Source organism: Varanus komodoensis, unplaced genomic scaffold, assembly GCF_004798865.1.
Source record: "Varanus komodoensis strain SLA01 unplaced genomic scaffold, ASM479886v1 scaffold121, whole genome shotgun sequence".
NCBI lineage: Eukaryota > Metazoa > Chordata > Lepidosauria > Squamata > Varanidae > Varanus > Varanus komodoensis.
Window position 1 is genome coordinate 338,663 of NW_025335353.1, and position 15,044 is coordinate 353,706.

Below are 15,044 nucleotides of genomic sequence, written 5' to 3' on the forward strand. Positions count from 1 at the left end.
CCATCCATGTAGCGCACTGGGTGATGTTGGCCCTGTCACTCCCTCTCAGTGTGACTTACCCCATTCAATTGTTGGAATAAGAGTGGAGTGGAGAAGCATGCACATTCTTTTTTTCAGGAGCTAAGCACGCTTTCTTTGCTCCTGGGAAAAAGCAGGATGCAAATGTAATCTGAAATTTATTAATATAAAGGTTAATGCTACTTCTATTTGCTAAAAAAGCTAAAAAAACAACTTAGGACTACTTCATTGGGTCACACCTGCAGCATGTAGCTGACTAAAGCTTGAGTCTCATAACCAGACAAGAAGTATGGCCCATATGCCCAATGAGAGCTCATGAAACATTTGGGGAATAAGAGCCAAATACACAATGGAAGTGTTAAAAGAGCAGAATAGCTTGATGTGGATTGACATAGCCAATACATTGGCCTGGAAATGTTCAATACATTCTTCAGATATATTGACAGCTATTCAAGAAAACAAAGAACTAACCATTTCTACAAAGGGGATGTATTCCAAACTCATTTTGGGTGCATCTGAAAAGCAGAAATGCAACCATGAAGAATCAATCGTGTCTCACCTGTTTGGGGGAAAACAGATCTCAAATTTGGATGAGAAGTTGTGACAATGAACTGACAATGTAAATGGACAATGTGAACTGAAAATGTAAGTGGATGGAACGTTTTGTTCCTTTTGGGCTATATTCTCCCAGGGAACATTCTGTACCCAATGTCTATTTTTCAGGGTAGTAAACAGAATCCTCTCTCCTTTCCAAGCACACAGGGTATCAAGTGGGGCTGAGCAAGGAGCCAGTCCCTAAGATCTACCCCAAGATCCCTCTCTTGTTCAATCACTGTTGCTGAGATCTGAGGAGGATGTGTTTGAAGCTGGGATGTTTTGCCCATTCAGATACTCTACACATTATTTATTTATACATGTATTTATAGGCTGCTTATAACTGCCGAGCCCTTCCTATATATGCTTGCTTGTATTGAACTTCCTCTGCCCTTTTGATGCCTCTTCTCCCAGTTTGGAGAGATCCCCATGGAGCTCCTCACAGTCCCTTTTTGTTTTAACCACCCCAAAAAGTTGAGTGTCATCAACAAACTTGGCTACCTCACTACTTACTCCTAATTCCAGATCATTTAAAAGTAGGTTGAAAAGCACTGGTCCTAATGCAGAACCCTGTGGCACTCCACTGCGGACATCTCTCCACTGGGAGAATTGCCATAGACTCCCACTCTTTGTCATGTTAGAACCTTCTCCCCAAAAGCAGCAACTATGAAGCCTTGCCAAGTCATATGGGTAAGACAAGCATTGGTTATCAAGCAGAGGAAGCTTCAGTGGAAACTGAGAGACCAGATGGATAGACAGGCTGTGTGGAAATGGCCTGCCTGGTGTGACATTTGTATATATCATGACACAAATAGATTGTTTAGTGGATAATGCTGGGAAGAGTCAGCGATTCTAATCCATGTTGGTACCAAGGATATGGAGAAATGCAATGGTGAGCTCCTGGGAGCCAAACTGGGGCTCCTGGGTGGAAGGTTGGTTGGGAGGGACTGAAGGCCTCTGTTCCCTGCTGGCACCCCTGGTGTGCAGAAATGTACTTACAGGGTCCTGGAAGAGAAATTCTGGGTGCTACTGCTGGGTATTCAAGAAATGTATAATTTAAGAAAACAAAGAATTAAATGTGTGGCAGTTCTGGAAGGACAAATAAAAGAACTGGAGAAAAAGTATATAGAAAATAGGGATATAAATATTTTAAGAATAATTCAAGCTAAAAGAAGAGAATTGCAAAATAAGGACACTGAGAAAAAAACAGAGAAACTTAATATATTTAGAAAGGGAATATTTTGAATTTAGTAATAAGAATTTGAGATTGTTGGCTAGAGTCACACAATAAAAGAAAGCAAAAAAATTAATAGGGTTAGTTAAATGTGAGAGTGGTAAAAAGTGTAATTTAACAAGAGATAAATTAGGAATATTTTTTAGATTTTTTTTCTAAGTTGTATTCAAGTGGTAAAGTGTCATAAGTTAGAATAGATCATACATAGAGAAGAATGTTGGGAAACAACTACTGCAAATGGATAGAAAACTGATGGAACAATTAGTTAGAGAGGAGGAGATAGAAGATCCTATTGACAAGTTAAAAATAGGGAATACTCCTGGGAAAGATGGTGCAGAGTATTACAAACTTTTAAGAAGATGTTTATTTCAAAATTAAAATCTCATTTAATAATATCTTGGAGGTGAGATGCCAGCATCTTGGAAGTACTCTTCAATAGTTTTAATTCCAAAACTCAACAAAGATTTGACTGGAGCTGAAGCTTATACACCTGTATCTTTGATTAACCAAGATGCAAAAAAATTTACAGTGATATTTGCAAAGAGGATGGGTTGTTTTATTGGTAATTATGTTGATGTGGATCAAAGTGGTTTTATAATAGGTAGGCAGATGGCAGAAAAGTATTAAAATAATTGAACACACACAAACACACACGTGCACACGTGCACACATACACACAAAGAAAATTTAAAAGCAGGTATAATAGCATTAGGTATTTTCTAGGTTTTTGATTGTGTGGAATGGCCAACAATAAAGATATTAATAGAATCAATGGGATTTAGAAATACAATAAATCTCAATACTCAAGAAACTTTGTAACAGTGATAGTAAATGATGATATAACAGACCAAATATTCCTTGGCTGATGTACTAGAAGGGTTTGTCATCTTTCTTCAATATTGTTTACTTTAATTATAGAAGATATAGCAAATAGTATCAGGAATGATGAATTAATAAAAAGGTATAGGATTTGAGAATAAAATTAAAATTAGCCTATTTGCAGATGATACATTATTAACAATAAAGAATCCAGCTAAGGTTATGGACCCGATTAAAATACATTTAACAGAATTTGGAGAAACAATGGGTTTACAAGTAAATTGGAACAAATCAGAGATGATGTTATTTAATTGTAATAAATTAAAAAAGAATATTAAGAACAAGCTAGAAGTTAAGATATGTAAAATTCTAAAGTATTTGGATATAAATAATATGAAAAAACTTGCAAGGTTTAAAAGTTAAGATAAGTTAATTTTGATAAGTTAAAATATGAAGTGAAAGAGAAGATGAATGAATTTAAAAAGATTGGTTTACCATGGTTTGGATTGAACAGGGGTATTTCAAATGAAGATTTTACCTAAGATTAATTTCTTGCTTATGATGTTGTCAATTGAATTAATAGAGAAAGATTTGAAAGAATGGGAAAACATGATTAATAAATTTTGTACTGGGGATAAAAAATAAAGATTAATTAAAAAATGGTATATGCCCCAGAAAACAGTGGGTTTAGGTATTCCAAATGTGAAATTTAAGTATACAACTGATCAAATGAGACATAAGCCAGATACTACAGCCAGATAAGCTAACATGGGATAAATTAGGATATCAAGATGTAGGGGGATCCTTATTAAATATCTTTTTTCAATGAGATAATAAAAACATTATCAAAAAGAGAGGAAACAATTTTTATTTTATTTTATTTTGTTTTTTTAAGAATTTGGTCAGATTTTGGAATAAATTTAGGGTTATATTTATTCCTTCAATTTCAGTGTTATATCCAATTATGGAATTAGAAAGAATCCCCTAGAATCTGAGTAGTCTGAGGGAAGTACTGAAGAGTAAACATGGTATTAGGTTGAAAGATCGGTTAGAGAAAATGAAGAGTAAAGAAATGCTACAAGCAACACTGGGACAGGATAAAGTAAATTGGTATAATATACTTCAGTTTGATTATTGGACTAAGGATTGGCTGAAGTAAAATGATAAATGTAAAGAATGCACTAAATTTGAAGATATGATTTTACAGAAAGAAAAACAAGATAATATGTAAATGAAAGGAACAATAAGTAAAATTTACAATGTATTAATAGAAGAGGAGGATCAATATGATGCGCTTAAAGAGTCTTGGGAAGTAGATTTAAAAAGAAAGATTAGCACTGAAGAATGGAATAATATGTGGGATAAGAGAATTTAAAAAAAAATTTAAAAAATGTCAGTAAAAATTAAAGGGAATTTGTATAAACTGTAAATGGTACATCACTCAGGTTAAATGAAATTATATGAATAATGAATACTCCACTGTTGATGGAGATGCAACCAGGACATGCATACAGATTTCCATATGTGGTGGAAGTGTAAATATATGAGTTTTGCAAAATGGTTTTCAAAGAAATTAGTAAAATATTGAATTTCAATACAGAAGCTGACCCTGGATTGGCATTATTGGCATTATTTAGAGAACAGATGGGGCAGAATACTAAAGAATTGATGATAAATGTATCAATGGCAGTAACATTAATAATAACAAGGAATTGGGAAATAAAAGGTGAATATCAAATCACTGACTGGTATAAAGAAGTCTGGAATTAATGATAGGTTAACTTGTAATATTAAATGGAAAAAAAGTTTGATAAATAAAAAACAATTCTGAAAATATTTTGAGACCATTTATTGAATGCGTTTTAATAAAAGGGAAGGGTGTGAATCAACACAAAAGTCAGTGCAGTTATGGAAGGGAAGTGGGGTAACCTGAATGAATAAATTCTCTTAAACATTTAGTGACTTGTTTTGTTGGACCTGGTGGAGGTAGCATTGATATTGTTTTATTGTTTAGTTCTGCTTAATAGTAATGATTAATTTCGCTCATTGTTATTATATTAATTGTATTGTTTTTGGTAGTTTAATAAAATTTATTATTATTTTTTAAATAAGCAAATTATTTACCTGAGCACCAAAATGGGACCCTGGAGCACCTTGACAACAGTCCCTGGCCTTAAGCATCACAGCCCAAAGGACTTGGAGATCATTTTCCCACAATACTTCTGGGAGGTGGGTGACCATTCTAAGGAATGCTAGCCCTCCCTTCACCATGGTCTCTTTCATGTATGTTCCCACACATCCTGACAGGTATCAGCACTGATTCGCCACTAGTCCAGTAGAATTCACAGCTTGGTGAAGGCTTCTGAAACACGCACATTCAAGTGAAGAAAGAGACAAGTCCCTCCAGCATCAAAAAGGCTCCTGTATGATTCCTTTCCCTGTTGAAGAGTACTGATGCAATGTATACTTTTGGGTGCATTAAATACATTTGATCTGAAGGGGGTCATTGTACTTGCTGTGTGCTGAGTGTTGGTACAGTGTGAGTTCTTCTGCTCACGGTATGTGCAGGTTGTCCATGCAAAGCTATGTTTCTAATCTGAGTCAAGCCTTCCTGACAGAGGTGGTCTTCAAACCCTGGAAACAAACAAGAAGATGAACACCCATACAGCCTTGATTTCTGCACCTAATGATGTAGAACGGTGTGCTTGTCCAATGAATGGCATAATAAACTCATTGCAATGCTCTCTCAGTGAGTTGTTTTTATGTGCCATCAAGTCATCTCTGACTTCTTTGAACCCCGTGAATGAAAGTCCTTCCAAATGTCCTGTCCATGACAGCCTTGCTCAGCTCTCCCAAGTTCAAGATGGTGGCTTGCTCTGTGGAGTCCTCCCTTCTCTTATCTGACCTTCCTTTTTCTTCTTCTGCCTTTGGCTTGCCCTAGCAGTGCTTGATCTGGTCTGCCTGTCTTCATGGCATGCAAAATACCCACTCAGGTTCTGTGGAAAATACATTAATTTGGCCTGGCAAAAATGTCTGTTAAAGGAAGATAGCACCTGAAAGTGTTTTGTTCACACCTGTCCAATTTTGTAGATGCCCAACAGATTTGAAATTTGCTTGGAGAACAGGCCCGTGTGTTCTCAGTGTATGGAGCTGCCATCATGTTGGCCTTCAGGTATCCATGTTCCTGGCTATCCTTATAATTTATGATAGCCAATTCCATGCTTTAAACCTGTATGTGTGACATAGCCCATTTGTCATTTGGAGCCACTTGGTCTGAACAAGTCACAGTTTGCAGTCATCATTTGTAAGCATGCATCATGCAATTTGGCATTTTTTAACATTAGAAAGCACATTTTGGATGGCTCTGAATGACAGTTCGGTTTCTGTGGTGTTCCACTCCTCCTGCAGGTCTGCATCATTCTGAGAGTGCCAGCAATCAGCTCAGTCAGGCATGCTCCACCACGAGGAATGGAGAATGACCTGGATTGGAGATCCATCAAACTCTGGGCTTGGCACCTTGGATTGCACATATTTGGCAGTGGACTGGAGCCTGAGACCTGCAGGTCCACCCATTGGCCATGAGGTGCTCACTAGGAATTCAGACAAAGGCAGAGTCCCTTTCCTCCAGTAGCTGCAGCTGTTGTTTGGGCACCTACAGGAGTAGCTCACCAGGAAAGGAGTCTCAGGCTGGTCCCTTCTGCCATGCCAAGTGCAGCTGCCATATTTGAGCAACCAAAGCTGATGCAGCCCCTGTGAGTGTTCAGAGTCTTGCTCTCAGCTTGGCTTGCTTGGGATGACTGTGCTGAGTATGAGTGGAAGCTCAGAACCTTCCCACAGATTTATTTATTTAGCATATGGCGTACATTGCTAGGGAGTCTATAGTGCTTTCACACAGTGATGTACTGGCACAGCCAAATGCTAGTTATTTCCTGCACTGGTGCACCACAGGGGTGAACTACCTTTGCACTGGTTGGTCAGTGATGCTCTTGAGTTGGCCTGTCTGGGGCTTTTCTCTGTAGATCTTCCACTGAGCACGTACAGGCAAATCAAGTGCTGGTACTTCCTTTTAGTTTGAACGCAGCCAGCATTTCACAATATGGGAGTCCCTATTTATCTACTCTCAGCATTCTCTACTTTCCCAACAGAGAAACTAGGCAATGATCTCTAGAATATTACTGGAATGTCTTGTGGGCCAGAAGTTCTCCATTCCCCTTGATGATAATGTTAACATGTGGATTCTGAATACACACAAATCACTGAACATTTGGGGCCCGAAAATCTGAAGGATCTTTATCCATATATACCTGGCATAGCATAAGGCCCCCTATGAGGTCCTTCTCAGAGAATATCCTTTGAAAAAGGCTAGAAGAGAGGCAACCAGGGGATGGGCCAATGCAGTGGTAGTGCCCTGATGGTGGATCTGTCCCCCAGAGAGATCCACAACAAGAATGCATGCAAGTGTGCTGCATGTTCCAAAACGTGTAAAGCTCTGGAGGAAGCACTTGCTTCAGGATTTCTTGAGAGTTTCAAAATGTTATGCATGTGCTGCTGCTGACCAGGTACCTCAGAGACACACAGAAAACAGGAAGCAGAAGGAACATTTATTCAGAAGGATAGATAAAACCCATGTGACCTCCCACATTGTCATCTGGGCAGGCAACATGGTGTCCTAACCTCGCTTGATATTTCTACAGGGGTGAAAAGCATACAGCTCCATCATTCTTCAGCCTCAGTCAGAACATGTGATTTTTATCTAATACCACCATCCCAGTAGGATTATCCAGCTATGGTACTTGAGACAGAGGAAAGTTTGAAGTGGACATCCAAAAATCTGGAAACTTAAACACTGTCCACATATTGCCTAATTCATAGTTTTTATTCACTTTTGGAAAGGGGATCATTGCTTCTACGAATGCATTACTTTGTCCTCACCTGAGAAAGGTCAGACAACATTTTGAAGAGGGATATGTTGCCATCAGGAGAAGAGAACTAAACATATGTATTCCTGGGCTCCCCCCGCCGCTTCTATTCCTAGATCTACAAGCAAACTATGGGAAGATTCCATGTCTTGCCTGCATCTGATCATATGCTACATATTTGGGTTGCTGTGAGGATAATTGATCCCTGACCCCCCCCCCCCAAATTCGGAGCTATGTCAAGATGCCATCTTTTGTTTTCCTCACAAGATTCTCCTTTGAATTCAGAGCAGGCCTCAAGAGAATGATGTAGCACTTGGGAAGAAAGATGCAGCCCAGTAAGCCAGCACTGGAGGCCAAGATGGAGAAGACCTGCACGGCCACCATGTACTTCCCCTTGGTGCTCAGGTAGGTGGGCACGAAGGACACCCAGACACTGCAGAAAACCAGCATGCTGAAGGTGATCAGTCTGGCCTCATTGAAGGCTCCAGGCAGCTTCCTGGCCAGGAAAGCCACCACGAAGCAGATGGCAGCCTGGAATCCCATGTATCCAAGGGCAGTGTAGAACATGGCCACAGAGCCCTCATTGCACTGTAGGATGATATGTCCAGGCTGGGAGTGCATGTCTGAGTCAGGGAAGGGAGGAGAGGTGCCCAGCCAGATGCAGCAGATGACAGCTTGGATGCTGGAATAGAAAAGGACAATGGAGTTGGCCAACCTCTTCCCCAGCCAGTTTCTTGCTCTGCTTCCTGGCTTGGTAGCCAAGAAGACCAAGACCACTGTGACTGTTTTGGCTAAGAGAGAAGAGATTGCAACTGAGAAGATGATGCCAAAGGCCATTTGTCGGAGAAGGCAGGTCACCTTCCTGGGCGAGCCTAAAAAGAGGAAGGAGGACAAGACGGAAAGCAGCAGGGTGATGAGAAGAATGTAGGAGAGGCTGCGGTTGTTGGCTTTGATGACTGGAGTTTCCTGGAATTTAATGAAGATTCCCAACACAAGTCCTGTGAATAAGGAGAGCATCAGTGCCATGGAAGCCAGGGCCATCCCAAGAGCATCTTCATATGACAGGAAGGTGATTTCCTTGGGAGTACATTGAGTTCGGTTCTTGTTTGGATGCTGAATGTCTGGACACTTGATGCAATGGTCAGCATCTGGAAAGAGAAAAGTCTCCCTTTCATCTTTAACCATCTCTGTTCTTTATGCTCAAGCAAGGATTTTGAGCAAGTAACCCATGTACAAACTGCTTTCCTCCCTCCCTACATAGTTCCTGAGTTTCTTCTTTCTTCCATGCCAAGAACCCACATTCTGTGAATCCACCGTGTATAATCCAAAGATGGGTATTGGGAATTCCCCAGGCCAAGCCTCTTAGGGCTCCTTTAGGAGCTTTGCATAGCAATCTCTCTATTGAATTTCCTCCCTTTTCTTTGCCAATTTGTTATTTCAGAGGAGGGTTCACGTTTCTTTTGCAAGCCACACATTCTGCCTCTCCAAATGATGTGTTGCAGGTGAGCTCCCATGTACATAGATGCACAAAGCCTTCCCGCTGGGCACTCCATTGTGTGGCTGAAGTGGTGTGTTAAAAGAAGCACAGAACAGCCACGTTGGAAGTGACCAAAGGGCTATGGGTCCAACTTCATGCTAAGTTACACCATCCTTTTCAGATGACTGTCCAGATTAATCATATTTACTTTTTATATGTATATTTATATGTTCCAACTACTATGATAGTAGGAAACATATAAATATTTCATTTCACATGCTAGCAAAGTTATGCTCAAAATCATTTCACATGCTTGCAAAGTCATGCTCAAAATTGTACAAGTTAGGCTCCAGCAGTATGTGGACCAAGAACTAGCAAAAGTACAGGCAGGATTTTGAAGAGGCAGAGGAAATAGAGATCAAATTGCCAACATACACTGGATCATGGAGAAAACTATGGAGTTCCAGAAAAAGATTTACTTCTGCTTCATTGACTATGCTAAAGCCTTTGATTGTGTGGATCACAACAGATTGTGGCAAGTTCTTAAAGGGATGGGAGTACCAGACCATCTTATTTGTCTCTTGAGAAACCTATATGCGGGTCAAGAAGCAACAGTGAGAACTGAACACGGAACCACTGATTGGTACTAATTGAGAAAGGAGTTTGGCAAGGCTGTATACTGTTGCCCTCCCTGTTGAACTTATATGCAGAGCACATCATGAGAAAGGCGGGGCTAGATGAATCACCAGTTGGAATTAAGATTGCTGGGAGAAATATCAACAACCTCAGATAAGCAGATGATACCACTCTAGTGGCAGAAAGTGAAGAGGAACTAAAGAGCCTCTTGATGTGTTTGAAGGAGGAGAGTGCAAATGTTGGCTTGAAACTCAACATTAAGAAAACTAAGATCATGGCATCCGGTCCTCTCACTTCTTGGCAAATAGTTGGGGAAGAAATGGAGGTAGTGACAGATTTTATTTTCCTGGGCTCCAATATCACCACAGACAGGGACTGCAGCCAAGAAATTAAAAGATGCTTGTTCCTGGGGAGGAAAGCTATGGCAAATCTAGACTGCATACTAAATAGCAGAGACATCACCCTGCCGACAAAAGTGCATATAGTCAAGGCTGTGGATTTCCCAGTTGCAAAGTATGGCTATGAAAGCTGGACCATAAGAAAGGCTGAACGCTGAAGAATTGATGCCTTTGAATTGTGGTGCTGGAGGAGATTCCTGCAAGTCCCTTGGACTGCAAGGCGATCAAACTGGTCAGTCCTAGAGGAGATCAACCCTGACTGCTCTTTGGAAGGCCAGACACTGAAGATGAAACTCAAATACTTCTCACCTAATGAGAAGGAAGGAGTCCCTGGAGAAGAGCCTAATGCTGGGAACAATAGATGGCAAAAGAAGAAGGGGACCACAGAGGATGAGGTGGCTAGATGGAGTCACTGAAACAGTTGGTGTGAGCTTAAGTGGACTCTGGGGGATGGTGGAGGACAGGAAGGCCTGGAGGAATGTTGTCCATGCAGTTGCGATGGGTCGGACACGACTTTGTGACTGACAACAAACAACACTACTATGATAAAAAGTATAGCAACATAGAACAAGAAATAAACAATATAATGCACTGCAATTGAAATTTAAAACCATTATAATAAAACAATATACCATGCAGGGAAAGGGAGGGCAGGATCAATTATTTAAAAGGTATTAAAAAGGAATATTTTTGCCTGGCACCGAGACAGTAGTAGGGACAGAGCTAGGCTGAGAGTATTCCAAAGGAGGGAACAGCCACTGAGAAGGCCCTTCATCTGCCATCCCTCTCTCCTCTTTGAGGGATGGCTCTTGCAGAAGTGTCTCCTGAAATGATCATAAGGGATGGGCAGGTTCCTATGGGAGGAGGCGGTCCTTTGTGCAGCCAAGCCCCAAGCCATTTAGGACTTCCTATGTAATAACAAAACCTGGAATTAGGCCCAGGCAGCAACTGTTAGCCAGAGCAATCCTTTCAGTACTGGACTGACTTGAACCCTCAATGATGCCTCCATTACCATCTGCCACGATCAGGGCCTGTGTGACTCTGCAAGTGCATGCAGAACCAGCAACACCTTTGCAGGGACTTGCAAGAAGCAGCTGAGGAGCAATTATGTAGTGCAGCTGGAGGCCCTGGAGACCAGCAGAAGGGGCTTCCTGACACTGCTGCTGCTCTGTGCCATAGCAATGCAAGTATTCTTGTTGCCTCCTTGTGCTCTGGTCCCTTCTCCAGTCTGCTCCTGCTTGCCCTTGTTATTCCTGCCCTTTCCTAGTCTGTTCCTGCCTTGCCCTGCATGCCCCAGCACTACTTCTATGTGTCCTGACATGTCCCTGCTTCTGTCCAGCCCACTCTCACCTGGATTTCCTTTGTGAGAATGCCTCCCTGGTGTCACACTGCTGGACTGTTTCTGGACTGTGCGCTCACTACCATATTGGACTGCCTGCCACCTTGCCTCTGGTCCTGGACTTTCCACCATGCCACCTGCCTCTAGTCCTATTAAATTACAGAACCTGGCCTTGCATCAGCACCATGGTCCCTGTATCAGGCCGTTCCCAGTCTGCCACCCATTTCCCGGCTCTTACACCTTTCTTGCTGCTAATTTTTATGCCAGTTGCAATTTCCATGTAGAGCATGTTGCATTAATCTATTCTGGATGCTAGTAGGGCATGTGGGACTCTTTTCTGACTCTGTCCACCCAGGAAGGGGCATAGCCGGCAAATCTGACATAGTTGTAAGAAGGAATTGCTGGATCCCCAACCTGTGCTTCCAAGGAGAGACCCAGGTGCAGGACCACTCCAAACTACAAACCCTGTCCCTGAGTGGGAGGGGCACCACATCAAGGACAGGGAATGTCCCTCCAGCCTGTCAGACAGCCCCCCTACTGGTAGCACCTCAGTTTTATCTGGATTAAGATTCAGTGTGTTGACCCTCATCCAGTCCATTATTGAGTCCATGCATCGGTCGAGGACAGAGACAGTCTCATTTGGATTAAATGAAAATGAGAGGTAGGGCTGGTATTCTGGGCATTGTTCTGGACACCTCATAACAAACCAGTTTCATGTATATGTTAAAAAGCATGGGAGAACACAGAGTCCTGAAGATCCCCATGCACAAAGGTAATGGGGCACAGCTGCTGTCGCCCAGCACCACCCTCTGGACATGGTCAGCCAGGTAAGAGTGGAACCACCTCAACACAGTGCTTTCAACTCCCATCCCAGCCAACCTCTCCAGAAGGACACCAACACCATGTTCAATGGTGTTGAAAGCCACTGAGAGGTCAAGGAGAATCAACAGGGTCACATTCCCCCTGTTTCTCTTCCTGAAAAGGTCATAAAACAGGGTCACCAAGGCCATCTAGGTCCTAAACCCAGACTTGGAACACAATTGAAATGGATCTAGAAAATCCCTTTCATCCAAGAATGCTTGAAGCTGCCCAGCAGCCACCTCCTTCAACGCATGGCCCCAAAATGGGAGGTTTATTTATTTATTTATTTATTTATTTATTTATTTATTTATTTATTTATTAAAACATTTCTGTGCCGCCCCTTGCCGTAGCCTCGGGGCGGCTCACAACATAATAAAATACACAGGTTGCGATGGGTCAGTAGTATGTAACTCTCCCTGGGTCTTGGTTTGGCCTTTTAAGGAATGGTCTGATGACTTCCACCTTCTTCAAAGAGGCTGGGACCACTTCCTCTCTTAACGAGGTGTTGACAGCCTCCTGGATGCACTGACAAACCCCATCCACTGATCTTCCACCCAGCCATGATGGGAGATGGTCGAGCATGCAAGTGGTAAAAGGGAGGAGGGCAAACATATCCACATCATCCATAAAATGCCCTAAAATGGTGTACTGGACAAATCCAAAGATGCTGCCACAAAGGTGGAGACAAGCACTTGAATCTGAATGATTTTTTCTTCAAAGTCTGCTGCAAATTCACACTTTGCTGTCCAAACGTGTCATTCCCAAACTTGCAGACAAAGCAATGGAGCAGAGCATGAGTGCCAGCATGCCATGCAAGCCTGGTGTTGTAACAAGCCATGAAAAGTGTGTGATCTATTGGGCAACATAAATACTGGCACAGAAGGACTGTTCCCTGCTGATTCATTCAACGGGACCTCTGAAAAGTGGGCAATTTAGGATGGAAGATGAAAGTGCTTCTTTACACATCAGACCAAATATAGGAAAAGCGTCCTCACTATCAGAGCAATACGACAGTGGAACCAGCTGCCTAGAGAGGCTGCAAGCTCTCCCACACTAGAGACAGTCAAAAAGAAACTGGACACCCATCTGAGTTGGATGGTATAACATGGTATCCTGAAACAGCAGGGGGGCGGGGTTGGACCTCATGGCCTTCATGACTTCTTCCAACTCTGCTATTCGATGATTCTATGAAACATCCCACCAGGAGCCAGCAAAAGCAAAGAATGCTCCTAATTTACAGTGGACCAATAGCAAACACAGCAGCTGAGGCAATGAAGGAGGAAGGGATTATTGAAGTCAGAGCAAGCCACAAAGGAACTTGGGGTATGTGATACAGCCACCAAGAGGATTGGAAAAGGGGATTGCAGCAGTCCTCTACACTGTGTGGGATTCCCTGCAGGGTGTATCATTCCTTGGCAAGATGTGCCAGAATGCCCACGGTATTGGAAGATCATTGCCCTCCTCCCCACAGGCTGGATGTTCTTTCATAGTCACCCACCTTCCTGAGAGGAGATCGTCCCTTCTGGGCATGGAGCGCAGTCATAGCAGCAAACGGGCTTTCCTTCCTGAACCACCTTGAAGAATCCCGGGTGGCAGCTTTCCACGCACCTGGCCATGGGCAGGGGCTGAAAACAAAAGCAAGGACCACCAGGAAGATGTGTTAGAGCTACTTCACTGGGGGAAAGGAGAGGCAGCATTGGATAGGACAGGAGAGAAAACTTCTAGGACTGAAGCTGATCCTGCAAGTAGGGTTGCGAAAATTGGGCTGAAATCAATTCCTCTTCTGCTTGCTGAACTGCATCCCCAAGCTTGGAAAGCATTTGAAGAAAAGAAGATGCACAAGTCATGTGTGCAGAAGCAGGTGGCTGGCCTCCTGAATTCTCTTGGCCTTGCTTTCTTGCAAAGGAGCACACAAACAATTGTTGCATGCTAGATTTGGGGCATAGACAAAGTGCACTGGAGTCTGGGAAGCCAAATCAGAGAAATCTGAAGGAGTCAACTTCCCAAATGAAATTCCTCACACATTTCTGCCTCTAAGTAAACCTCAGCCCTTGCAAACGATCTCAATGCACATACATTCCCAAATACATGCATTTGACAGGACATGGAATGAAATGAAGGCATGATTTCCTTCACCTTATTGAGCCATTTGGGCCACACGATGGCATCTTGGTCAATGGTGAATTTGCGTCCAGACAATCCCTGTCTTTTGATGCTCCCAACTTTCACTTTTAGAACAGAGTTGTTGGGAAACTTCACCCAGTTGACAATGTCCAAGTCAGCTGCCAGCTCCCCCTTCTCATCCATATACACTCCATCCATGGAACAGTTGTGAAACTGTGGGCTCCTCAGGAAGGGGTGGATCTAGAGCAGGAATGAAGCCGACACTACTTAGGAAAGGTGAAGCCACAGTGCTTTTTCCAGTCCTTCCCTTTTTGCTCTGGGGCTGTTATGGGTTGAAGTGGCTGGTGCGTCTTTTCAAATGCAAAGTGCCTTGATTTTATTCCTAAATGCCCTTGGTCTCCTTTAGGAGAATGGCAAGAAGATCCTTCTGCGCTAAAAAGCAAACCTGCCTTTAATGTGGGCCAGGTCTTACTCTCAGGAAAAGCGAGGGCAGCCTTTTCAGTGGGCACGTCTCAGCATTCTTTGGAAAGTCCTCAGTTGTAAGCCTGTACAGAGTGAATGGTGTGTTCCTTCAACCAAATCTGAGTATCATGCCACAGGCATTAAATTGTCCAACTCTTTGGAA

The 15,044-nt window shown here is 42.5% G+C and overlaps 1 protein-coding gene across 1 annotated transcript; it reads right to left on the reverse strand.

Moving 5' to 3' along the window:
• Positions 1–7,815: 7,815 nt before the first annotated feature.
• LOC123019383 (vomeronasal type-2 receptor 26-like) lies at positions 7,816–14,602 on the reverse strand. The gene is made up of 3 exons (XM_044422210.1): positions 14,432–14,602; positions 13,794–13,920; positions 7,816–8,732 (listed from the first exon to the last, which is right to left on the reverse strand). Exons 1-3 carry the CDS (start codon positions 14,600–14,602, stop codon positions 7,816–7,818), a joined length of 1,215 nt encoding a protein of 404 aa, XP_044278145.1.
• Positions 14,603–15,044: the final 442 nt, after the last annotated feature.

Coding starts and splice junctions, on each gene's coding strand:
- LOC123019383 (XM_044422210.1), bottom strand. CDS start 14,602: ATGGATGAGAAGGGGGAGCTGGCAGCTGACTTGGACATTGTCAACTGG. Junction 13,921..14,431: donor GGCCCAAATGGCTCAATAAG/GTGAAGGAAATC, acceptor TTTTGTTTTCAG/CCCCTGCCCATGGCCAGGTG. Junction 8,733..13,793: donor GACGATCTCCTCTCAGGAAG/GTGGGTGACTAT, acceptor TTCTCTTTCCAG/ATGCTGACCATTGCATCAAG.